Source organism: Cucurbita pepo, chromosome 11 (genome assembly GCF_057944985.1).
Source record: "Cucurbita pepo subsp. pepo isolate OVF chromosome 11, ASM5794498v1, whole genome shotgun sequence".
NCBI classification, from domain to species: domain Eukaryota; kingdom Viridiplantae; phylum Streptophyta; class Magnoliopsida; order Cucurbitales; family Cucurbitaceae; genus Cucurbita; species Cucurbita pepo.
The window spans coordinates 16,078,156-16,103,627 of NC_141808.1; the positions used below are offsets into that span (position 1 = coordinate 16,078,156).

At 38.6% G+C, this 25,472-nt stretch overlaps 4 protein-coding genes and 1 pseudogene across 7 annotated transcripts; 3 read left to right on the forward strand and 2 right to left on the reverse strand.

Annotated features, from left to right (window-relative positions):
• Nucleotides 1-1,226: 1,226 nt before the first annotated feature.
• Nucleotides 1,227-4,888, forward strand: LOC111785277 (receptor-like protein kinase ANXUR1 pseudogene; annotated as a pseudogene).
• Nucleotides 4,889-6,473: 1,585 nt separating this feature from the next.
• Nucleotides 6,474-7,573, forward strand: LOC111806158 (uncharacterized). Its single transcript, XM_023691529.2, has 2 exons — nt 6,474-6,751; nt 6,843-7,573. The coding sequence occupies exons 1-2, from the start codon at nt 6,569-6,571 to the stop codon at nt 7,440-7,442; spliced, it is 783 nt and encodes a 260-aa protein (XP_023547297.2). The 5' UTR covers nt 6,474-6,568; the 3' UTR covers nt 7,443-7,573.
• Nucleotides 7,574-8,649: 1,076 nt separating this feature from the next.
• LOC111785275 (FAD/NAD(P)-binding oxidoreductase family protein) lies at nt 8,650-13,431 on the reverse strand. Of its 4 annotated transcripts, none has more exons than XM_087128276.1 (10): nt 12,983-13,431; nt 12,355-12,621; nt 12,026-12,152; nt 11,164-11,225; nt 10,838-11,065; nt 9,968-10,089; nt 9,669-9,807; nt 9,332-9,535; nt 9,088-9,172; nt 8,650-8,795 (listed from the first exon to the last, which is right to left on the reverse strand). In XM_087128276.1, exons 1-8 carry the CDS (start codon nt 13,346-13,348, stop codon nt 9,374-9,376), a joined length of 1,473 nt encoding a protein of 490 aa, XP_086984402.1. In that variant the 5' UTR covers nt 13,349-13,431; the 3' UTR covers nt 8,650-8,795; nt 9,088-9,172; nt 9,332-9,373. The 4 variants fall into 4 exon arrangements, with proteins under 4 accessions (XP_086984402.1, XP_086984401.1, XP_023521449.2 ...); XM_087128275.1 differs by having other exon boundaries at nt 9,042-9,172; XM_023665681.2 differs by having other exon boundaries at nt 9,088-9,163; nt 12,983-13,430.
• Nucleotides 13,432-14,481: 1,050 nt separating this feature from the next.
• Nucleotides 14,482-19,305, reverse strand: LOC111784843 (uncharacterized). Its single transcript, XM_087128482.1, has 7 exons — nt 19,146-19,305; nt 16,887-18,810; nt 16,659-16,747; nt 16,462-16,555; nt 16,319-16,390; nt 16,127-16,237; nt 14,482-15,107 (listed from the first exon to the last, which is right to left on the reverse strand). Exons 2-7 carry the CDS (start codon nt 18,804-18,806, stop codon nt 14,799-14,801), a joined length of 2,595 nt encoding a protein of 864 aa, XP_086984608.1. The 5' UTR covers nt 18,807-18,810; nt 19,146-19,305; the 3' UTR covers nt 14,482-14,798.
• A 2,739-nt stretch (nt 19,306-22,044) lies between these two features.
• On the forward strand, nt 22,045-24,141 carry LOC111804826 (uncharacterized protein At2g34160-like). The gene is made up of 5 exons (XM_087128483.1): nt 22,045-22,321; nt 23,204-23,252; nt 23,354-23,416; nt 23,510-23,574; nt 23,643-24,141. Exons 1-5 carry the CDS (start codon nt 22,181-22,183, stop codon nt 23,820-23,822), a joined length of 498 nt encoding a protein of 165 aa, XP_086984609.1. The 5' UTR covers nt 22,045-22,180; the 3' UTR covers nt 23,823-24,141.
• Nucleotides 24,142-25,472: the final 1,331 nt, after the last annotated feature.

The window sequence follows — 25,472 nt, forward strand, 5'->3', positions numbered from 1 at the left end:
CGATAATCCAAAGTTGTGGACTACTCATAGAACTTTGTTCAAGAAGGAAAAACGTTAGTAATCCGCTCTCTGGTTGAGCTATGAGAGTCGAAGAACATCAATAATTCGTTATTAAACTCGATATTTTTAAAATCAAAGAGACGAACAAAAAGAAATGGAGAGAGACACTCTGTTTTCTGATCTCCTGTAGCTAAATTCTCCGTACAAATTATGAGCTGGAATGAGATTTCAACTCGGTACCTTAATTTACAATTTTGTGTTTGATATGTTTTTAAACATTCAATTTTACGTCTAATAGGTATTGACAGATTAGTGACTCGTTTTATTTAATAAAATTTGAACTTTTGATGAGGCTGACAGCAATACAGTAACGTCCCAAAGCGGATCATACATTACCAGTAGTGGGCCTTGACTGTTGCAGATGGTATTAGAACCAAATACAAGGCGGTGCGTTTGGTTGTGAGGTCTCAGTGGGTGGTTGTGAGGCCCCACATGGTTTAGAAAGGGGAATGAAACATTTTATAAGAGTGTGGAAACCTGTCACTCGTAAACACATTTTAAAAACCATGAGGTCGACACGTAATGAGCCAGTTGATAATATCAACTCACGTGGGGCTATTATAGCTATCCTAAAAAAAAAAAAAAAACTTAATTTTCACCGTTATCTTGCAATTTGTTCCATAGTTATTGGTTAGATTTGATTTTTTAAAAAATTTATCGTATTTTTGTAACGTAAACGACAATAATGATTTGATGTATAATCGAAACCGACCACAATCGACTGGTAAGAACAAATGGCAACCAACCAACCAGCCAACGAGATTTGATCGACCTTGAATCAAACCTCAATCGTAGCAAAATAAGATTTTCAAACGTGTTAGAGACGGGTTTGCTTCGAATTTTGGACCAGAATAATTAATATTTTTTCTATTTTCTATTTTCTTTTTTCTTTTTAATTTATAGATTACAATATTAAGCATACTTATATTTTGATTAATTTTTTTAATTTTAAAATTATAACGATGAAAAATTAAATATCCACATTTAAAATGATAATGGATATAAATTTAAGGATTAAAATAAAATTAAAAAAAAAAAAAAAAAAGGACAAATTAATAATTATTTGGTATAATTTAACCTTTAGAGCTATAAAATAAAAATAGAAAAAAAAAAACTCAGCTATATATATAGCCAAATTCAAATTTCCCGTTTGTTTGTAACAGTTCACGCGGTTTAGAGAGAGATAGAAGAGAGAGAAAGCAGGAACAGACCAGAAACCCTATTTCTGCACGATGAGGACGACGATGGAAGAAGACGATCCGGCGAAGATTTTCATTTCCCGCGATGTTCTTTCTTTCTGAGATTAAAACCCCTTTCCTCCAAACTGAAAAGTTTCTGTAAGAATCCAAAAATAGCTGGATTCCGTTGTCTCCGTCTGTTTGAAAGAACTTCTTGATGCCTCCTTCAACCCAACGATCTCCCTTATGCCATTAAAGCACCTCCTCCATTGTTGATTAGAGATGTGTTAGGTTAAGATTCCTGTAGAAGAAACCTAAACTAGCGAACCCATTGGGTCATTCTTTTCCTCTGGCGTGCAGGGAAGAAGGGTTTTCCTCCATTTTTCCCCTTCTCTCTTCTTTCGATTTCTTTCCCCTTTTGTTTTCTTGGTCAATTTCTTTTCCTGTACGCCGAAGATATTATGCACATATGAATGTCAATACCTATGTGATGTTTTCTCTCTTCTTCGTCTTGCTAGGGCTATTTAATGGCTTTCACTCTGTTTCTGTTGTGGCTTCCGATCAGGCATTGTTGTTGAGTTGTGGTTCTAATGATGAGGCCACGGATGATAATGGCCGAAAATGGACCTCCGATTCCAAATTCCTCGACAGCAAAAATACCCTAGCCGCACCTGCTGGATTTCAAGATCCGTCCATGACTTCGCAGGTTCCGTACATGGAGGCTAGGGTGTTTACGGCAGTGACGGCTTATAAATTTCTGATCAAACCTGGTAATCGCTACTGGCTTCGACTCCATTTTTACCCTTCCACATACGGCCCTCATGATTCTGCAAGTTCTTATTTCACCGTCGTTGTCAATGATTTGATCCTTGTGAAGAATTTCAGTGCTTATCTCACATGTCAGGCCTTCACTCAGGCCTACATTGTTCGCGAATTTTCACTCGCGGCTTCCGAATCTGAATCCCTGAGTTTGACATTCACGCCTGTTTCTGGATTTGCCTTTGTTAATGGGATTGAATTGATTCAAATGCCGGAGATCTATGGGAAGGCTAGAATGGTGGGTGTAGGGGACCGCATCATGGATTTGGCCCCGTCGAGTATGCAGACGATGGTAAGATTGAATGTCGGCGGGAGCTATATTTCTCCAGCGAATGATTCCGGCCTGAGTAGAGCATGGTATGATGACTTTCCTTATCTTTATGGTGCTTCTGAGGGCGTTACAGTTGAAGCTTCCAAGAGTTTGGTGATTCATTATAGAGATATGCCGAAGTATATTGCACCTGTAGAACTTTACAGGTCCTTGAGATCAATGGGTACATTAAATGGTGTGAATGTGAATTTCAATCTGACATGGTTGTTTCCTAATATTGATCCCGGGTTCATGTATCTTGTGAGGTTACATTTCTGTGATCTGTATATGAGTAAGCCAAATCAGGTGGTGTTTGATGTGTTCATTAACAATCAAACTGCAGATGCGAACGGGATCGATGTGATAGCTTGGGCAGGTGCCGCGGGGGTTCCTAAATTCAGGGATTATGTTGTGTTTTCTCCAGAAGCACCATCAATGCAACAGATTCAGCTGGCATTGCATCCTAGGCTGTCGGATGGGCCTGAATATGCGGATGCTATGTTGAATGGGGCCGAGATATTCAAGCTTGAATCCGGGAAGAACTTGGCAGGGAAGAACCCTCAACCCTCAGCCTTGAGGATGAAGATTGAGAGTCAAACAGAGAGAAATTTTGAAGCAAAGAGCAACAGTGCTGAAGTCATTGGTGGGGCTGCAGGGGCGGCTGCAGTTTTTGTTGTGATTGCAATTTGCTTTGCAGTTTACTATAGGAAGAACGGAAGGTCAAGGACTGATCCACATACAACTAGCTGGTTACCGATCTATGGGAACTCACATTCGACTGGGAGCAAATCAACGGTGTCGGGGAAGAGTACTGCAAGCAATTTGGCTCAAGGTTTGGCTCGGCATTTCTCGCTTCCAGAGATTTTACATGCTACCAAGAACTTTAGTGAATCTAATGTGATTGGGGTTGGAGGATTTGGGAAGGTGTACAAGGGAGTGATTGATGGAGGAACAAAAGTTGCTATTAAAAGGTCGAACCCGTCATCAGAACAAGGAGTTCATGAGTTCCTTACGGAAATTGATTTGCTTTCGAAGCTGAGACACAAGCACTTGGTATCCTTGATTGGTTTTTGTGATGAAGACAATGAGATGTGTTTAATTTATGATTACATGGGTTTAGGAACTATGAGGGAGCATCTGTATAAGACCAACAACAAAACTCGTCTCTCATGGAAGCAAAGGCTGGAGATTTGTATTGGAGCAGCTAGAGGACTTCACTACCTTCACACAGGAGGGCAGTACACCATCATTCATAGAGATGTTAAAACTACCAACATTCTCTTGGATGAAAACTGGGTTGCAAAGGTTTCCGATTTCGGGCTATCGAAAACTGGTCCGGACATGGCTCATGGTCATGTTAGCACGGTAGTTAAGGGTAGCTTTGGCTACTTAGATCCAGAGTACTTCCGGAGGCAACAACTGACTGAAAAATCTGATATCTATTCTTTTGGGGTTGTCCTGTTTGAAGTGTTGTGTGCAAGGCCTGCTCTAAATCCAAGCCTGCCAAGGGAACAGGTTAGTCTTGCGGAATGGGCGTTGCACTGCAAACGAAAAGGAGTTCTTGAGGATCTCATCGACCCTCACCTCAAAGGTAAAATCACCCCTGAAAGCTTGAACAAGTTTGCAGATATAGCTGAGAAATGCCTGAATGATCATGGAGCCGAGCGACCGTCTATGGGCGATGTATTGTGGAACCTTGAATTTGCTTTCCAACTTCATGAAAATGCCAATGGCGGTGGCTCGAGTCATAGTTCGAGGATAAATGATGAAGATAGCCACATAAACGAAAACATGGCTGCACATTACAACAACCTCAACCTTGGAAATGACCAAGACTCACTTCAATCCAGTGAACAAAATAGTACTGCAATCTTCTCTCAACTTCTCCATCCACAAGGACGATAATGCGCGAAAACCTCTTCGACATCGTTCCTGTGTCCCCTGAACAAGGTGCCTAACCAGTGAACAAACAAAAACCATAGTAGTTCAAGCATGTTGAACTTCAGGGAGCGTTGTATTTATGTTGGTATTAGCTATTGGGTGTTTCTGGATGTTTTCATTGGACAGTATACGCATTGGAATCTGTAATTCACACACAACAAACTTGATCAGACTCAAATTCAGCCTGCTGCCTGTTCCTTATGATAAAGTTATACTCACAGAATATTTTAGCTCTTTGCAAAGAACAGGTACGTGCACGTGCTATATTCTAGGAGCTGTCTCAGATGATCAAGTTAGTTTTTCATTTCTCTTAAGTGGGTTTTTCTTTCTGCATCCTTCGAATGTTGCTGATTAGATGTTAAGATATTAGGGGCTGGAATGATCATTGCCATTGATGTGTATATTTCCTAATTTGGGTTGTACCTCGTCGAGCAATGGACCTGTTAATGCTCTCGATATCAGGTTTAGTTTTTTCCTTTTTTTTAAATGGTATTAGTATTGGTAATTTAGGTTGTACTCTCGTCGAGCAATGGACCTGTTAATGCTCTTGATATCAGACTTTGTTTTTCCCTTTTTCAGATGGTGTTAGTATTGGTAAATTTCTCATTTTAGGAGTGTAATGTTCTACAATCATCGTTACTACTATATTGATTTGCACGGATTTTGATACCATGTTGTTCAATGTTCTACGATACTTTATTTTTCCCTTTTTCAGATGGTATTAGTATTTGTATATCTCTCATTCCACGAGTGTAATGTTCTACAATCATCGTTTCTACTGTATTGATTTGCACAGATCTTGATACCATGCTGTTCAATGTTCTACAATCAGACTTTGTTTTTCCCTTTTTCAGATGGTATTAGTATTGGTAAATCTCTCATTCAAAGAGTGTAATGTTCTACGATCATTGTTTCTGCTATATTGATTTGCACGAATCTTTATACCATATTATTCAATGTTCTACAATCAGACTTTGTTTCTCCCTTTTTCAGATGGTATTAGTATTGGTAAATCTCTCATTCCAGGAGTGTAATGTTCTACAATCATGGTTTCTACTATATTGATTTGCACGGATCTTGATACTATGTTGTTTAATGTTCTACGATCATCATTTCTACTATATTTTACGAATGATTATGACCTCATACTATGAATCACACTTCAAGAAATTGTTATAGTGGTTATCTTGACTTCTAAGAACCACGACTATGAATCAAACGTTCGCCTTATCGAAAAACTAGTTGAATTGCAATGTTTCTAAAGAAGAATATTCGTACTAGTAATATTGCGTCTAGTGTCGAATGCAAGTCTTCGATTTAGAATACTTAAGGTAGCATTGAAACGCTACAAAAATAGTAACGTCTTTTCTTACGAACACTCAATCCCTATTACATAATGTTATCATCCAATTAGGTAAGTGATTCGACTCTACAAATCATTTTAAAGTTCTTAAAAAGAACCAACCAACGTGTACGTTGGCGCAATACTTTTCACCGAGAGAGGCGAGCAAAGAAAAAAAATCGATTGTTTCGCTTTATTATTACATGTTTACTTTCAATAAAGTTGACGCTCGTTAATACTAAATATTATCCACTATTAACGTGTGCAACTTTGATAGAGTTTGAGTTAAAAAAATTCACATCTAACGTTGATAAAAACTTTCAATTTTTAGACCACTCGAACGATCGAGAAGGTAGTTAAGATAGTGAAAGAAAATTAGACGATGAATTTCAAATTTTGTATTCAAATCAACTGATAACGCGAAATATGTTGAAAAAATCCTAATTTCAACCGGTATTCACGAGAAACTCAATTACTTTTGATATAGGGCACCGAACAACTTGAAATTACATTCATTTGAAAGCTTAGATTCTAAGCTACAAAACCATCTCAAGATCACTAAAATTCATCAAGTATTGAACAAGTTATGGCCTTAAGAAGTCAAGTGAAAAACACATAAAAAAACTCCCATTTTCATATTGAACTTGCTCATCCATATCCATTCTTAACCCCTACTTTCATTTCCCACCGTGGATTAAATCCTAGATCTAACGGCTAATATTTAAATTTCTACTAGGATCTCGATCCGCGTCGAAAGTATTTGGACCAATCATATCGCAGTAGCATGACTCCATTTGATTATATAAACTGCCCCCAACCATCTCTCTCCTCATCGAGTTTTCTCTCTCTAAAATCGATTCCTCTTTCTCTCGCTCTTTAGCTAACGTTTCGAGTTCAAGCTATTTATCGATTCCAATAATGTCTTCCGCCGCTGATCCTGTTGCCTCCTCCGATGCTCCCGCCACCGTGGCTGCGGTGGCGCAGCCAGTGGAGAACGATTCGAAGTCGAAGAAAGCTGCGGCTTCTAAAGCTTCGAAGGCTAAGAAACCATCTGGTGCGAAGAGGACCAGATCTTCGCCGACTCATCCTCCTTTCTTTGAGGTATGAGGAATTGATCTCTGTGTTGATCGATAATGTTTGTTTATTCTATTTCTACGTTCTGATCTGATCGAATTTTGAAATTGTTCTACAGATGATTAGCGAAGCGATTGTGTCGCTGAAGGAGAGGACCGGCTCGAGTCAGTACGCCATTACGAAATTCAGCGAAGAGAAGCATAAACAATTGCCGTCCAATTTCAGGAAGCTCTTGCTCGTTCATCTGAAGAAGCTAGTTGCCGCTGATAAACTCGTTAAGGTCAAGAACTCCTACAAACTTCCATCAGCGCGCTCGAAAGCTGCAGCAGCGCCAGTTGTCGCCAAGAAGCCAGCAAGCTCTAAACTCAAGGCGGCTGTAAGCGTAAAGAAGGCCGCCGTCGCTAAACCGAAGGCTAAAACTGCTGTGAAACCTAAGCCAAAGGTCGTTGCGAAGCCAAAGGCAGCCGCTAAATCGAAGGTCGTCGCGAAACCAAAGGCCGTCGCTCCAGCCAAGCGTAAGGCGGCAGAAAAGGTTAAGAAGGTCGCTCCGAAGCCTAAGCCAGCTGCAAAGCCCGCTAAAGTTGCGAAAACACTGTCACGAACTTCGCCAGGAAAGAAAGCTGCACCGGCGGCGAAGGCGAAGAAGGTAGCGGCGAAGAAGCCAAAGACTGTAAAGTCTCCGGCGAGGAAAGTCCAGGCAAGGAAAGTCAAGAAATGAATTGTTAGGGTTTTTGATTAAATTCTAGGGTTTGTTTGTTACTTACTACTAGTTCGTAGCGATGTAAATTAGGAACATGAGATGCAATCGTTGCTATACACTATTTTTATTGAAATTTCCAGTTTGATAAATTCAAGGGTTTATCAAATCAAATCTTCTGATCTGTTCTCCAAATACAGTGATTATCTCTCTTCTATGTTTGTTTAGCTTGGGATTCTGATTGGTTTATTCTAGAGATGAGCGTAAAAGCTTCGAAGGTTTGCTTCAATGGCGGATTTCTCGTATTGTGAGGCGTTTATTCTCTGTAACGCCGTTTTGATATCTGGATGACTCACGTGCGTCGCACGCGATTACAATCCACGTAGGATTTAAATTGCTTACCAAAGTCCTACACTTTTTGGAGCCTTATTAAAATGATTTTTCTTTTCTTTATTGTAAATAAATAATTTTTTCATATTGTTTTTTTGCTTTAACATCGAGACTGCCGTTAACAATACAGTAAAATTTTAATTTATTTTCAATAATTAAATTAATAGCCCATTTTCGGTTATTATCATTTTATTAAATAGCTATTTTTTTTTATATGATTATTTTTTAAAATTAGATGTTCGTAACTACTTAAATTAATAGAAAATGGAGGGAGCCTCCAAATTAAATATATATATATATATATATATATATATATATATATATATATTTACACTATTGAAATATATTTGACTTTTATTCCGTGTTGGAAAAGTAGTAAATTATTATTGAATTTATTAGAATATTTTACCTTTTTAAATAAAAATCATTTTGAAAAAAAAAAATCTTAAAATAAAAAACAACAAAAAGATATGAGGAAAAGGAATGTATGGTCATGCAAATTTACTCCAAGAAATTTCAGCCCTAAAAATGAATAGAAAATTTTACGAAAATAGAGATTGAAACAAGTAGCTCAGATGACGACTCGTTCTATGGACATGGACATCTCTTCGGTCAGAAGACCACGATGATTCGTCCTATGGACATAGATATCTCTCCGGTCAAAAGACCACGGTTCGTCCTATGGACATAGACATCTCTCCGGTCAGAAGACCACGATTTGTCCTATTGACTGGACATCTCTCCGGTTAGAAGATCAGGAAATTCTTGATAAAGTTAAAAAAATTGAAGCTTTTAGGTTTGGGGTTTGATGATTGAAATTCAAAATGTAAAGCAAAAATTGAGAGAAGGAAAGTTTGTATAGTGATTAAGTATCAGATTCCATACCCAAAGAAGAGGGAGTAACATAGGGAGCCATATAGCCAACATCTTCTCTGCTTATCCCCTAAAAATGACGCCATCTTCATGCCCTTCAAACTTCAATCTCTGCCATTCAACTCATGAATTAGCCCAAATTTCAATTTGTTTCTAAATTTGAAACTCGACCCTCCTACATAAACATTTTACCGATCGAGTAAGGGAAGAAAATGACTAAAGTAGCTATTCACGAAAAATTCAAAACTAAACCAAAGTGATTGAAAGTTTAAAGACCAAAATAGAACGAGATCTAATCCTATATTCTTATATTGTACTGATCTCATATTCTAGGAATTTTTGAAAAGAAAGGCGTACTAATGATTTGCTTGCGATGGATCTCAGGGGGGAGTCGTTAAGTCACCTCGGTTCTGCATCTTACTATTTCGAGTTTCTTCAAAAATATCGACAGAGACGACAGATCCATCCCTGCTGTAGTTCTGCAAACACTAACAAAAGCAAAGTTGAGAAAGAATTTCGAGTACATCATATCATCATTCAACGTCTATTCGCAACGTTTATGTTTTCGAACGACTAACCAATCTGAAAGTTAAAAAACAACAGCTTGTACTTGTTTGTACGACTTGTGAATTGAAGATTATACGTACCAGAGTTACGGTCTACACTACGTGAGTCGAGCAAGGACAAATTCAAGTGGTGAGCTGAAATGCAAGTGTACTTTCTGCCTGCTTTTCAGTTCCCAAACCTGGAAATTGTCCAATATCATGTCCTCCAATGGGTTGAAACTCGTTATGTAAACCAACGGCGAATTCTTCGGAACGTTCGCTGCCACTTTGGAAGTAATCCGCAATCTACAATGACATCCCGTTTTTGGTTAAATATAATGCATAGCAAGCCACGGATTCGGATGTTGTTCGGAGCGTAATGATAGTCATGGAAAAACAATAAGCAATATTACAAATGAAGAACACTCAAGAAGCTTACATGGTTTCCAAGAGCTATCCCACTTAGGGCTGCTGATTCTATATTTGAACCCAGTAGCCAATCACCACAGATACCAGCTCTTCCTTGAGGATCAAAGATGCATGGAATACTAGGTGAATTAGTAGGAAGTGCTGCACCCCTGTATAGAGAACCTACATTAGCTATTAACCATTTTTTAAGCGATCACGATGGTTCACGTGTGACAACTTAAGCATAATCTCCAATCTCACGTGCTTAACTCGATAAAAGAAAGCAAATAACGGTCTGGTTTACATGTGGATTATGTTTTTGCCAATTACCATAGCTGAACTCGGGTGTAAACGGGTTTTGGCAGCGACCCTTTCGACAATCCCAGGGCAGCTTCAACACCCTCAAGCATGTTTTTCTTTACTTTCTCAGCAGTAGAAGTTGGGATATTCTCCTAATAGAACATCATAGTTGATATCCATCAGTATTTTAACCAAAAAAAAAAGAAGAAAAGAGTTGAGGTAAGTTGCTTCAAAAAAGGCTATGAACACACAAATATCGAATGTCAACTAAAAAAATGGAGTTAAAGGAACTCTTTCTGTAACAGCCCAAACCCACCACCGCTAGCAGATATTGTCCTCTTTGAGTTTTTCCTTTTGGGCTTCCCCTCAAGGTTTTTAAAACGCATATGCTAGGGAGAGGTTTCCACACCCTTATAAAGAAATGCTTTGTTCCCCTCTCCAACAGATGTGGGATCTCACAATCCACCCCTCTTGGGAGCCTAGCATCCCCGTTGGCACACCACCCAGTGTCTGGCTCTGATACCATTTCTAACAGCCCAAACCCACCGCTAGCAGATATTGCCCTCTTTAGGCTTTCCCTTTCGGGCTCCCCTCAAGGTTTTTAAAACACGTCTGCTAGGGAGAGGTTTCCACTCCCTTATAAGGAATGTTTCGTTCCCCTCTCCAACCAATGTGGGATCTCACACTTTTCTCTTCATATATAGAGTCCATTTTCTAGAAAGAATGCTCCATTCTCCTCCAAGTTCTATCCGGAGCCCCCAAAATACCAACCCGTTGATGACTATAATCATGGCAATGTTATTAGAGATTACTAATAATTAAAAAGAAAAAAGAAGCATTTGATAAGAATGTAGGTAATGTGCAAGAGTTGGCAAGCCTTATAGCCAGGTGAAAGCCAACCTGTGGAACCTTGTTCTGTTTCCCATATGCAGCAGTACTCAGAAAGGTCCAACAGTGGGGCCCGTCTTTCTGAAAGTTCATGAACTTCTTGTTATTGTTTGCCATCCATGAGATGGAATCAACCCCTTTTACAAAAGCTCCTTCAAATGGTGTAGCTGCAGCATCTGTGAAAGGAAGAGGGTCCTCAAATGCTGCAAGGAGGGCCCATATAGAACTCAATTCTAGCCTCTACAAACACAGAATAGACATGATTAAATAAGGAGTCTGTAAGTACTTATTGTTCATCAATAAACTAAATAAGCTGGAAAGATTATCAAAACTTGCACCTTCATTTGTCTAGCAATCAGTGGCAAGCCAGATGTTGCAAGCAGCCTATTAGCACATTTGCCTGCCAACATTACCAAACTTTTCAAAAACTAATCATTCTTAAAGACAAAGTTCTTATAATCAATTGTAAAGAAACAGAAAAAATAAGATGTTGATCAAGATTGCAGCCGGACCGTAATAATATATCACAGCCCAAGCCCACCGCTAGCAGATATTGTCCTCTTTGTACTTTCCCTTTTGGACTTCCCCTCAAGGTTTTTAAAATGCGTCGACTAAGGAAGGTTTCCACACCCTTATAAAGAATGCTTCGTTCTCCTCCCCAACTGATGTGAGTCTTACAATCCACCCCCTTCAAGCCCGGTGTCTTTGTTGGCACTCGTTCCCTTCTCTAATCAATGTCAGACCCCCCAATCTACCTCCCTTTGGATCCCAGGGTCCTTACAACCGGGTGGTGTACTAGCAAGGACGTTGAGCCTCTAAGGGGATGGACACGAGGTGGTGTGCCAGCAAGGACACTGAGATCCGAAGGGGGGGGATTAGGGGGTCTCATATCGCCGAAGAGGAGTGGATTGTGAGATTCACATCAGTTGGGGAGGAGAACAAAACATTCTTTAGAAACGTGTGGAAACCTCTCCCTAGCACACACATTTTAAAAACCTTAACGAGAAGTCCAAAAGGGAAAGCCCAAAGATGACAATATCTACTAGCAGTGGGCTTGAGCTATGACATAAACATCCTGCATCATAAATTCGTGTTTTGGTAGCGAACGCTAACATTTAATCAAACCACCTAGCAACCATCAAAAACCAAAAAGAATTGGAGTGTTCATGCTCTAAAGGAAAGAAAGAGCCATCCGCTTACCATTGTGTGCAATAACAACAGCATCAAAGTGCCCGCAAGGTTTTCCATTCTCACTTAAGTGCCACATTCCATTAAATGGCTCCAGCTTACTTATCCAGCAGGGCCGCATCACATTAATCATAGAAGTCTAGCAACAAAAGCCAAATAGTAGAAGAAGTAGAGAAGTTAGAGGAAAAATGCTAAACTTAAGAAGTGTAGGATACCAAACAACAGCAAACCATTCAACTATAATCAAACCATGGAATCTAAAGAGTTATGTGCATAAATCTTTGCTGTTTCCATATTATCTATCCTAAAAATTAAACCAAAGAGAAGCAAAATTCAATCACCTGAGACAGCAACGAGTCAGCAAGCGGCCGCATCCCGTTCGTACCAATATACCTTGGACAGGAAGACAATGGAACAAACCGACCACCGAGTTCAAGCTCTCCAACAGCGCCCTTCCACTCTTTAACTAGACCTGCACCCAACCAACCATCCACCAGCTGAGCAAACTGGCTATCAGTCACTGTAAAGAACTGAGCCGCATGATCAAAGATTAGGGGCTCAGGACCAAGACTTCTGGTCCCCATTCTTCCTCCCAACCCATGAACACCCTGCGATAAACACGAAAAATCAAAATGAGCCCTCCTAGATTACCAATGTTTGTCAATCTTCAACTACCATGAGAGGGGGTTCAAAAGATGCATCCAAGTCCATTCACTAGAACGCCTATCAATGAGTTTTCAATTGCAATATCCAACTTCTGAGATACCTACTTCTATCTCTCTCTGAGTTTGTTTAACTTAATGAACGAGAAATTTCTCATTATGAATACAATATAATGGTTAAATGTAGACTACAAGAACTAATTCAATCAATCATGCTGGACAACATGAAACAGATGCAGTCATGTATATAATCTGTCAAAACTAGAGAAAATTTCAAACATGAAAGGATTTCCAAGTAATAACCAACCGTGTCGAAGACGGTGGATCGAACACCCCTTTTCTCCAAACTCAGAGCGCACATTATTCCGGCCATGCCGCCGCCGATAATAGCAATAAGGGGGTCATCGGAGAGAGCAGAAGTGAAGGTCACTTGCTCCTGACTGAAAGTCTTCTTCAGAATCGACCTTCTTGAGGTACCGTATGAAGATTTTCGACGGAATTTGGAGGTGGGTTTGCGGCCATCCATGGCGGGTTTTCTGGATTTGGATTGGGAATCACATGTTACGATCAGAGTGAAATTTCTGCAGGGCTTCGCGGAGAAAATCGAAGGTTTAGGGATTTTGAAGGGTTGAAGAATGAGGGACGAGGAAATGGAATGAGTGAAGGGAGACATGATCTTTGGAGGGGAACGAGTGGATGAGAGGAGGAGACGGCTTCAATAATCCCCATTTCCACACCGCTGCGCGCCATTTAGTCACCATTGGTTCCTTCAAACTTCAAAATGATGATTCAATTACTAATTTAATCTCTAATCATAACATTTTAACACAAATTTTATAGAACCCATTTCATATAAAATTATGATCAAGGTTTTAAAATTTTTAAATCTTCATATGCATGCCCAAATTTCTATTAATAAGCTGTATGTTTGTATGTTTATGGGTTTGATATGGACATAAGAGATGAATCGACATTTCTATTATATCATAAAAATATCAATGAAATATAGAAAGAAGCATTTTTTTTTATTCAGATGATAGCTCAAGCTATTATTGATTATGCAATGAATTGTTTCACGATTCTTCAAAATCTTTACAGTAAGATCAATTATGTGTGCAAAATCTTTGTGTGGATCTAACTATGATCATAGATGAATATATTGGAATAGCTGAAAACATGTGTGTCGAGTAAAGGTGAGGGAAGCATGAATTTCTGCGACGTTTTGTGAGATCCTACCTCGGTTGGGGAGGAGAACGAAACATTCGTTACAAGGGTGTGAAAATCTCTCGTAACAGACACGTTTTGAAATTTTTAGGGAACCCTGAAAAGGAAGATCCAAACAAGACAATATTTGATAACGATGAGCTTGAGTTATCACACTAGACACAATGTTACCTAAGCAAAGTCATGTTATAAAACAGAGAACTGTCTTACTACCCACTTCAGATCTGACCTCTCCAACCATTTATGCGTTAGAGAGACGGTATTCTAGTTCATGCAAAAGCCATTTATAAATCACATGCTGAAACACGGTGAAATCAAAGAACATTACTTAAATGCTGCTACAGGTAGAGAATTCAACAAGTACAATGCTAAAACGCATCGTCTCCGACCATAATGAAACTATGTGACTACCTAATCCTCATCAACCGCCTTCCCACACGAACAAGGCTAATCTAGATAGGAAAGGAAATCGAGCCAACCCCACATGGGATTGAACTCGAAACAAAAATAATACAACATTTTAAGCGGATAACCATCAAAACTTCAACCAAAATGGCTCAAAGTTAGAGAATGAAAATCGTATAATTTGAAACTTTGTCAATGATCATCTCAAGAACATCAAAATACAGATCAATTCCAATGAAAAGTAGAAAACAAACCCAAAAAAGCCATAGAAAATCATTCTCTAACTTCACTGTATCATGTAATACACAATGATCTCTCTCATATGTCGTAAAATCATTTAACTTTCAGAAAAAATGGGAAAAAAACATATACATTTCAGCTCAGCTCAGCTCACTCACTCAAGTGATTAGATGTAAGAAAACAAGCTATTTTCTTTGCTCCTCAACCCATCATTTTTTCTTTCCCTTAGCTCACATTAGGGAAAATGTAGGCGTTCACGACTGAATCGGGATATCTACATTAGTTTCGTGTGGATCGGTCGTTGCAGAGCTCATTTTACTTGTCTCATTGTCGTGCTTCGCATGATTTCTATGTTTAAAAGATTCACTGTGCTGGCATTGCCCATTGGCTTGTGTTTTACTTTTGCGGGCTATGCTGTTAGCTGATTCCGATCTGTGAATACCGAAGCCATGGCGATGTGCTCGTGCGCATACTTTTCCTTTCTCCTCTAGGTTTAAGTTGGTCACGTCACTGCAGCTTTTCCTTCGAGTTAGATTTGGAGACTTTGGTCGAGTTAATGGTTGCTGCCATAAGATTCTAGTTAAAATTTTACATCATAAAGAAACCTGAGGCCTTTTGGGGAAACTAAAAGCAAAACCCGTAGAACTTATGCTCAAAGTGGACAATATCATACCATTGTGGAGAGTCGTGGTTCCTAATATGGTATTAGAGTCATGCCCTTAACTTAGCTACGTCAATAGAATTCTCAAGTGTCGAACAAAGAAGCTGTGAGCCTCGAAGGTGTAGTTAAAAGTGACTCAAGTGTCGAAAAGGGATGTAATTTGTTCAAGGGCTCCAGAAAAGGAGTCAAGCCTCGATTAAGAGGAGGCTGTTCGAGGGCTCCATAGAACCTCAATGGAGGCTCTATGATGTACCTTGTTCGAAGGGAGGATTCTTGGGAGAGGAGTTCCACATTGGTTAATTAAGGGAAAAATCATGGGTTTATAAGTACGAATACTATGAGGCCTTTTGGAGAAACCAAAAGCAAAGCCACGAGAGCTTATGCTCAAAGTGAACAATATCATACCATTGTGGAGAGTCGTGGTTCTTAATATGGTATCAAAGTCATGCTCTTAACTTAGCTACGTCAATAGAATCCTCAAGTGTCGAACAAAGAAGTTGTGAGCCTCGAAGATGTAGTCAAAGGCGACTCAAGTGTCAAACAAATGATGTACTTTGTTCAAGGGCTCCAGAGAAGGAGGCGAACCTCGATTACGGGGAAGCTATTCAAGGGCTCCACAGACCTCAAAGGGAGGATTGTTGGAAGATGAGTCTCACATTGGCTAATTAAGGGGAAGATCACGGGTTTATAAGTATGAATACTATCTCCATTGATATGAGACTTTTCGGGGAAACCAAAAGCAAACCCACGAGAGCTTATGCTCAAAGTGGACAATATCATACCATTGTGAAGGTTCGTGATTCCTAACATAACATGCTTCTTGAAGTGCCCTTCCCGTAAGGGCATCCCGGTTTACCGTTTAGCGACTTATACAACCTAAGACAGGAATGATCATTTCAGTACATAGTTTTGATTGCTGACCTTTTTGAGTTCAACCTTAGGTGGTGGTCCTTCATAATAGAAGTTGGGCACTGGTTTTGCTTTGATCACTAATCCCTTCCTAAGCTGCTTGATTGCTGCTTCTTGCTCTTCCTGAAACCATTTTAAAGCAGTAAATCAAAGACGAAACCAAGATGATCGTTCGATGATTACGCGAATGCCATCCAAAAGTACCTTAATTCGGGCTTCGTATTGGATTCTCTCTGCCTCCATGGCTTTTTGTTTCTCCTCCAACTTATTATAGTACTGCACAAAAAATATAATTTCATAAGCAAACAGATAATCACGATGTCTTAGTTCATAAAACAAGTCGGTACCTCCTTCCTTTTATCAGCACGTTTAGCCGATCTAAACGTGGGAGCCGTTCCGATAGTTACTTTAGATTTGAGTTGTTGAACGGATGCAATGGTGCTATGAACGAGCTAAGGATAACAAAATTTGATCATATGAATAAACTAAGCATTATACAGAACAAAGAGTCGATTCTATATGGTAGTTGTCGAAAAGAGGATACGAGGAGGCGATGGACCAATGATCTTCTTCTTCGTGATATTTCTTGAGATCGTTATGTGAAGATCTACGCGACGATTGAGGTGAGTTTGGCTGTAGACATGGGAAACATCAGAATTATGTGTGTATAAACTAGTCCTATGCTACTTTTCCAACAGCATATATACTTCGTCTAGTAGTTTACGTATGATCAAAACGTAGCTCCATCGACACTCGTACAAGTTGAACTTACCAGTGAATTCTTTTTTGGGCTGTGGGGAGATTGCAATTTGATAGTGTTTAGGGAAGCATGAACAATGGTCGTTGGAGGAGCCTGAACAATGGTTTTTGGAGGAGCTTGAACAATGGTTTTCGGAGGAGGCTCAACAACAGTTTTTGGAGGAGGCTCAACAATGGTTTTCAGAGGAGCTTGAACAACGGTTTTTGAAGGAGCTTGAACAACGATTTTCGGAGGAGGCTCAACAACGGTTTTTGGAGGAGCCTCAACAATGGTTTTCAGAGGAGTATGAACAACGGTTTTTGAAGGAGCCTGAACAACGATTTTCGGAGGAGGCTCAACAACAGTTTTTGGAGGAGCCTCAACAATGGTTTTTAGAGGAGCTTGAACAACGGTTTTTGAAGGAGCCTGAACAACAATTTTCGGAGGAGGCTCAACAACAGTTTTTGGAGGAGCCTCAACAATGGTTTTCAGAGGAGCTTGAACAACGGTTTTTGAAGAAGCCTGAACAATGGTTTTCGAAGGAGCCTGAACAACAGTTTTCGGAGGAGGCTCAACAATGGTTTTTAGAGGAGCTTGAACAACGGTTTTGGAAGGAGCCTGAACAACGGTTTTGGAAGGAGCCTCAACAATGGTTTTCAGAGGAGTATGAACAACGGTTTTTGGAGGAGCCTCAACAATGGTTTTCAGAGGAGCCTGAACAACGGTTTTTGAAGGAGTCTGAACAATGGTTTTCGAAGGAGGCTCAACAACGGTTTTTGGAGGAGGCTCAACAATGGTTTTTAGAGGAGCCTGAACAACGGTTTTTGGAGGAGGCTCAACAATGGTTTTTGGAGGAGGCTCAACAACGGTTTTTGGAGGAGGCTCAACAACGGTTTTCAGAGGAGCCTGAACAACGATTTTCGGAGGAGGCTCAACAACGGTTTTCGGATGAAGCTCAACAAAGATTTTTGTAGGAGCCTGAACAACGGTTTTCGGAGGAGGCTCAATAACGATTTTCGGAGGAGGCTCAACAACGATTTTTGTAGGAGCCTGAACAACGGTTTTCGGAGGAGGCTCAACAACGGTTGTCGGAGGAGGCTCAACAACGGTTGTCGGAGAAGGCTCCACAACGATTTTTGGGGGAGCCTCAACAACGGTCTTCAGGGGAGCCTCAACATCGGTTTTCGGGGAAGCCTCAACATCGGTTTTTGGGGAAACCTCAACAATAGTTTTTGGACCAGCCTCAACAACGACTGTCGGGGCAGCCTCAACAACGGTTTTCAAGGGAGCCTCAACAACGGTTTTCGGGGGAGCCTCAACAATGGTTGTTGGGGGAGCCTCAACAACGGGTGTCGGGGGAGCCTCAACAACCGGTTTCGGGGAAGCCTCAACAACGGTTTTCGAAGAAGCCTCAACAACGGTTTTGGGAGAAGCCTCAACAACGGTGTTGGGAGAAGCCTCAACAACAGTTGTCGTAGAAGCCCCAACAACAGTTGTCGAAGAAGCCTCAACAACGGTTTTTGGAGAAGGCTTGGTCTCAATAGTTTGTGAGCTCATTGCTGCTTTTTCCCTAGCCTGCACGGTTGGTTGCTGAGCCTTGTGGTTTACTCGCACAATTCTTGGACTAACAGCTATAGCCCTGGGCGAGATAGACTTATTAAAGTCACTAATTTTCTGTGCAACAGTCCTCTCCGCCTTCTTCTCCACGGACACGAGCACCGGCGCAGGTGCAAACACAGAGCTAGACACACTGGCATCAAGGTTAGAGCTTCTGATTCCTACACCATTGTTCTCCTTTTCTTGATAACTTTCGACAACCGAATTCTCCTCGCTTCCGAGTTCCTCCGAATCAATAACTTTGGGGGAAACAAGGACTTTGTCATGAGAAACACCATTTAAAACCACAACAGAACCATTTGGCTTCTCCATTACACCATCAATTTCCCTACCCATGACCCTGCACCAAACACACCAACAACATCACAATCAAATCCTTAAAAACAAACAAAAAAACATCCTAAGTTATCTAATCCATTGTTTGCAAGGAAAACGTGAAGAACAAATGCAAGAACACTTCAAAAGTTTGAATTGACCCACCAAATCAAAAGGGTCCATAAAGAACACACACAAAAATCCCCACAAACACATGCAGAGATTCAAACCCATTTTCGCAAGAATCAAAACAACGAACATAAACAGAGATTTGAGAGACTCAAAACTGTGCATCAAGAACAGGGGAAGCCATTTTTCAGCCATTAGAGAGCTCAAAACACAGAAAGAAGAAGAACCCACCTTGAAAAACCAGCTCCCCTGCCGATCTGACAAGATTTCCCTGGCTCCCCGACCTGTTCCTCCCTCCCCTTCCCCTTCTAAAACGAAACAAATGAGAGAAAAAAAATTGAAAATGGGGTTTGTTTGTTTGGTTGTTTTTTTTTTTTTTTTTCCCTTCCCTTATTTAGTTTTCCTTTTTAGAAATCAATGTTAGCGGTTTTCCTTTTTGTTAGCGTAATGAACGGAAAAGAAAGCACAATTCCAACAACAGAAAATGAAAGCTTTTTAACGCTGTTTTGTTTTGCTGTTTGATTGGACGGTCTATTGCTAATTTGCTTGCTCATTTATAGATTATAAACCAAATATCACCCTTTATTTATTTATTTTTAGGATAAATTCGAAAAATTAGTGGAGCCAAAAACACACAAAAAGACAAAAAAAAAAAAAAAAAAAAAAAAAAAAAATTCTTCGGTCTGTGGGGCCCACATTAACGATGTCGAATTTTGCCACGTCATCGTGTTTGAGAGAAGATTGAAGATCCTCAACTCGCGTTTAAATACATTATAATTTTGGTTTAAGATAATTTATTAAATAAAGTCCCAATAATTTTTTTAATATATATTTAGTTCACATAGTTGGTGGAGGAAAGTCACACGTCCCCTAATTTAGAGAATGATCATCGGTCTTTAATTAAATAATACTATCTCCATTGGTATGAGATTTTTTTGAGGAAATTCAAAGCAAAATCATGAGAGCTTATACTCGAAGTGGACAATATGATACCATTGTAGCCGAGTCGTGTTCGTCTAATATGGCATCAGAGTCATGCCCTAAACTTAGTCAGACCAATAGAATCCTCAAATGTCGAACAAAAGACTCCAAAAGAAAAGGAGTTGAGGCCAATAGAATCCTCAAATGTCGAACAAATGACTCCAAAAGAAAAGGAGTCGAGTCAACGACTCCTCAAAGGCATAGTAAAAATGACTAAGACTCCAAAAGAAAAGGAGTCGAGTCTTAATTAAGGGAAGACATACTTTGTTTGAGGGAGGTGTTGGTGGATGAAAGTCCCACATCGGCTATCTCAAAGCAAAGCCATGAGAGCTTATGTTCAAAGTGGATATTATCATACTATTGTGGAGAGTCGTGTTCGTCTAACAAACATAATTAATCTCGTGACTCTGACATTCTTATAACCGTCTTATAATTTTTTTAAGAGGTCACCCAACATAAATTACTTCAAACAAAACACGTTTAATTTTGGAGTTTTTATGGTTGAGTTTTTGCCATCTCAGGTTTTTTAGTCCCATCAAGCCCTCCTCTCTCGGGTCTAGCCCTCTTACTCCACTCGTTATCGTATAAACGAGCGTTAGAGCGAGCCAAACAAGCCTTCAATTTAGAGTAAACAAGAAAATCACAACAGATAAAATAGAAAATAATTATAAGTATTGATTAATCATTCTTTTACTCAAAGTTAATTTCTAATTATCTCCCACCAAATTAAAACCCTTAATTAACACACAAACACAAGCATCTTTTGGAAAGTCTCTTTTGCAATGAAATAATAATGGACCCATTGGTGGGTGTGATGGCTTTGTTTGGGATTTCATCATTTTAATTGACCGAGTAATTATCAGTTATCATCAGGGTTACTTTCAATCGAACGTGGTATCAATTTATTCATGTATCTCTTTTTGACTCGAGTGTCACAAAAGATAATGGTTCGATTCGACATACATTTCAATTTATATCGATAAGATCAAATAGAGGGAAGATATTTTCACAGATTAAAAGATATATTGTCATATATTTGAAATTCATTTAATTTTTTTTTTTTTAAAGCGAAACAATCCCACCCACAACGTAATATATTTGGAACGATCTTGATGTGATTAAACAATATAAATCATTTTCTATAGAAAATGTGATGCATAATCAAAATATTCCTTTTTCATTATTTCTCGTGTAACTTGTGTCGGTCGTGATGGTCTGCCTCATAGTGTACTAAGAAAATTTTATAAATTTTAGTTCGTGAGACTAAAAAAAGTCTCATTCTATTTAAAAAAAATGTTTTTCAAAATAAAAAGGGTAGATTCGTAATATTACTTTTTTAGATCCACTTAACTCGTATTCATGGTATTCAATGATTTTGGAAAGATAAATGGCAGTGTAACATAAAGAAAACGTGTTGAAAGATGGTCAACTTTTGAGGGAGGGAAAGCGTTTCAATAAGAGCCCTATTTCCCTCATTGCGACCTCAGTATTAAAATAAAAGCACAAAGAAATTGTTCGGTAAGTTGTCGGGTGTAGCACACTACATGTTAGTCACAGATGAATTGAGATAGAAGTTAGTGGATATGTAACACCACATGAATAAACCAGTACTACATTTAAATAAATATGGTCCAAAATGTTTAGAGGATGGATAATTACATTTAGAAATATTTAAAGCAAATTTTAAATTAAATATTATATTAATAAAAATATCTAAAAAATTATTTAGTTTTTTCGGAGTTTCAATAATATTGGGTGTAAAATATACCATTTTAAAAAATACTCCAATTTTTTTAAAAATATTAAAATATTACGTTGAAAAATAGCATTAATATATTTATTTATTTTTTCAACTTTTTAATGTTAAATATTATTAATTTATATTTGAGATAAAATATTAAGTAAAGAGAGAGAGAGAGAAAGGGTAATTTGGGTAATGGAAAAATAGGCGAAAGAACTTGAGAATCTGTGAAAAATAACTGCCTTTACAAATACTGTGGCTTTTGACCATCTCTTATTCCGGAGATAACGGTTTAAACAAAACTAACATCCATATTCACCGTCCAATAAACCACCGCCACGTGTCACTTTCCCTCTCCCCCCCCCCCCCCTATAAAATCATTCCTCTTAACAACTTGCAGCTAGTTTCCCGAAGGCTGAGCCCCTCTTCAATTTTCCCGCTCCTTCGAATTTTCCCGAGAAAATTCCGAGAAAAGAAAATCCTCTCTGTTTCTTTGATCTGTGTGAGAGCGAGAGAGTTAGAAGTGTGAAGAACAACTGAAGCAATGGCGACGATGGCAGTTTCGGGAGCCACAGCCGCAGCCACCCCCACACCCGCGGCCGCCGCCACTGAAACACAGAAGAAGAACAGAATCCAGGTTTCCAACACCAAGAAACCCCTCTTCTTCTACGTTAATCTTGCTAAGGTATATATATACTAATCCTACTTCTTTCGTTTGATTTTAATCACTGAGAATTCTGATTTTGTTCTGTTCTTGTTTCGTTCTCAAGAAATGGAATCGAAAATATATAATGTAATAACGATCCATCAATCTGTGTTCTTCTTTTTGTGATCTGAACAAATTTACTGTTGATGATTGTTGGGAGGGAGTCTGGCTAATTTAAGAAATGATCATAGGTTTAATTAAGCCTTTTGGGAAAACCAAAAGTCAGGAGAACTCATGTTCAAAGTGGACAATATCATACTACTGTAGAGATTCGTGATTCCTAACATGATATAAGAGTCATGTCAAAGTAGATAATATCATACCATTGTGGAGAGTCGTGATTTTTAACATGGTATAAGAGTCATGTCAAAGTGGGTAATATCGTACTTTTGTGGAGAGTCATGATTTCTAACAGGGTATAAGAGTCATGTCAAAGTAGACAATATCATACTATTGTGGAGAGTCGTAATTCCTAACATAGTATTAGAGTCATGCTCTTAACTTATTTATGTTAATAGAATTCTCAAGCGTTGTATAATGAAGTTGTGAGCCTCGAAAATGTAGTCAAAAGTGACTCTCGAACAAAGGGTGTACTTTGTTCGAGGACTCCAGAAAAGGAGTTGAGCCTTGATTAACAGGAGGCTGTTCAAGGACTCCATAGGACTCGAGGGAGGCTCTATAGTGTACTTTGTTTGAGGTGATGATTGTTGAGAGGGGTTATGCTTCATACGAGGCCTTTTGGATAAACCAAAAGCAAAGTCATGAGAACTTCCATAATCATCCGATTTTGGTTTTCTATGTTGTTTGGTTGTTTTTGGTGACAACGAGTTTTTTACGTAATTGTTCTGATTCTTGATTCAGAGGTACATTCAACAACACAATGAGGTGGAGCTTTCTGCCTTGGGAATGGGTACTGTTTTAATTTTCCTCTTATCGATATACATTGTTCTTGACGAATCATATCTGATGAACTTTTGGTTTTCTTGCATCGAATCCTTCGAATTGTTACAGCAATCACTACTGTTGTCACAATTGCAGAGATTCTAAAGAACAATGGACTGGCTACAGAGAAGAGTAATTCTGTTTCTTCATCTTTAACGCTAATTTCTGTTGGTAATATAAAATGGTGATGATTATTGATATTTATATGGTTTTGCTATGAAATAGAAGTTTTGACTTCCACCGTTGGCATGAAAGATGAAAACAAAGGCCGTTTGGTTCAGAAAGCCAAGGTTAGTTCATTTGTGAATTCTTATCAAATTTTCTCGTTTTGACATCAAATTGCTTTGTATCGTGATAGATTGAGATAGTTTTGGGGAAGTCGGAGAAATTTGATTCTCTGATGACTGCGGCTACGGCAGTACCAGAGGCGGCGGCGGCGACAACGGCGGTGGTGGCAGCGACGGCGACGGTGACGACGACGGCGGCTCCTGCTGCTGCTGAAGAGAAAAAAGAAGAGGAAAGCAAGGAGGAGCAGTAGGGGAGGAGGAGAGGTGAATTTGAACGTTACATTGTTGTAGTTTAAGAATCACATTGCAATGTTATAGGATAGGTTGTTTTCTTCTTTTTCTTGAACGGTCACGTTTATGAATGACATGTTTAGTGTCGTAATCCATTGTGTGATGAAGTGGATTGTGCTCCCGATCAAGTCATCTGCTCTTCTCATAGTATGGTTGTGACCATGTCATTACCCAAAAAAATTCCAGTTTTTTCTTTGTCTACTGTGTTGAGACGTTGCATTTGGTTGGTACTTCTCTGTTGAATCTAATGAAGTAAATCTCTGATACTTCTTTTGAAAAGTTCCCTATTCATTTTTTCATTTTTTCAATGAATTTAGTTTCTAATATTAATTATAGAAATGTTTTGATTATTGTGTAATTAAGATATGAATTCATCGTTGTAGAATATTATTTGGACAATTTCGTCATCTCCTTCGTTGGAATTCCATCGTAAGGTTTTGATTCGGAAAATTTTCTATTATTCATGTATCATTGATCGGTAGGGGGATTTTCATCTCTTGTCCATTTTGTACCATAAAAATTCGAAATAGAAAAACTATATCCAAGAAAGGTATAACCATTGGAATAATAATATCTAGTGTTATTTGATTTGATACATTGTGGTCAGTAACATTGTTAAATTAGTACGGAAAGAGAGGGATTCGAACCCTCGGTAAACAAAAGCCTACATAGCAGTACCAATGCTATGCCTTCAACCACTCGGCCATCTTCTCAATGTCTTGGTTATTCACGTGAAATGGGTATGTAACTTAAGAAATAGGGCATTTCTCAATGTCCCGGTTATTCACGTGAAGCAACAGGTGGTGTTTAGTAGGAAGGAAATCAAATAATTTTTTTGTATATAAAGTTGGGATGATTTAAATAAGACAACTTGTATCTTCGATTAATATATACATGATACCACATTTTTTATTTTAAATAAGAGAGGATTAAATACTTTTTTTATTCTTTATTTTTATAGAATTAAACATTGTATTTTTAAAATAATAATATTATATTATTAAAATTATATACCACTTGTTTAAAAAAAAAAATCATGATTTATTCTTCAAATATGAAAATTTAAAATTATAATCTTAAGAAAATAATAAATACTTTTCACAACCACAATAAAAAATAATAATAATAAATAAATAAAAAATAATAGGAGTCGATTTATAATTTTCCAATTTATTTGTATATAGTGTTTTATGATAAAGTTCTAATTTTTTTAAAAAAATTAAAATTCAATTGTTGAATTTACTATAGGTAAGAAATCTTTTTCTCTTATTTTAATTATCTAGTTTTAGTTTATAATCCGTTCATCCATTTATATTATAAGAATTTTTATTAAATTTTAATAATAGTTTTCATTAAATTCTAAATTGTTATATAATTGAAATGGATATACATGCAAATATGGACGAAATATGGACGAAATTGTCTCGTGACTAAGACTCAATTTTGGGGTCAGATTCTGATCGGTACGAGTCAAGGGAATGGCCCCGGCCTCTGATTTTCATATAAAGGACATTGTCTCGTGGGGTCAGATTCTGATCGGTACGAGTCAAGAAAATGGCCCCTTGGCCTCTGATTTCCATGTAAAGGACACGACGTGCATAAATACCCTC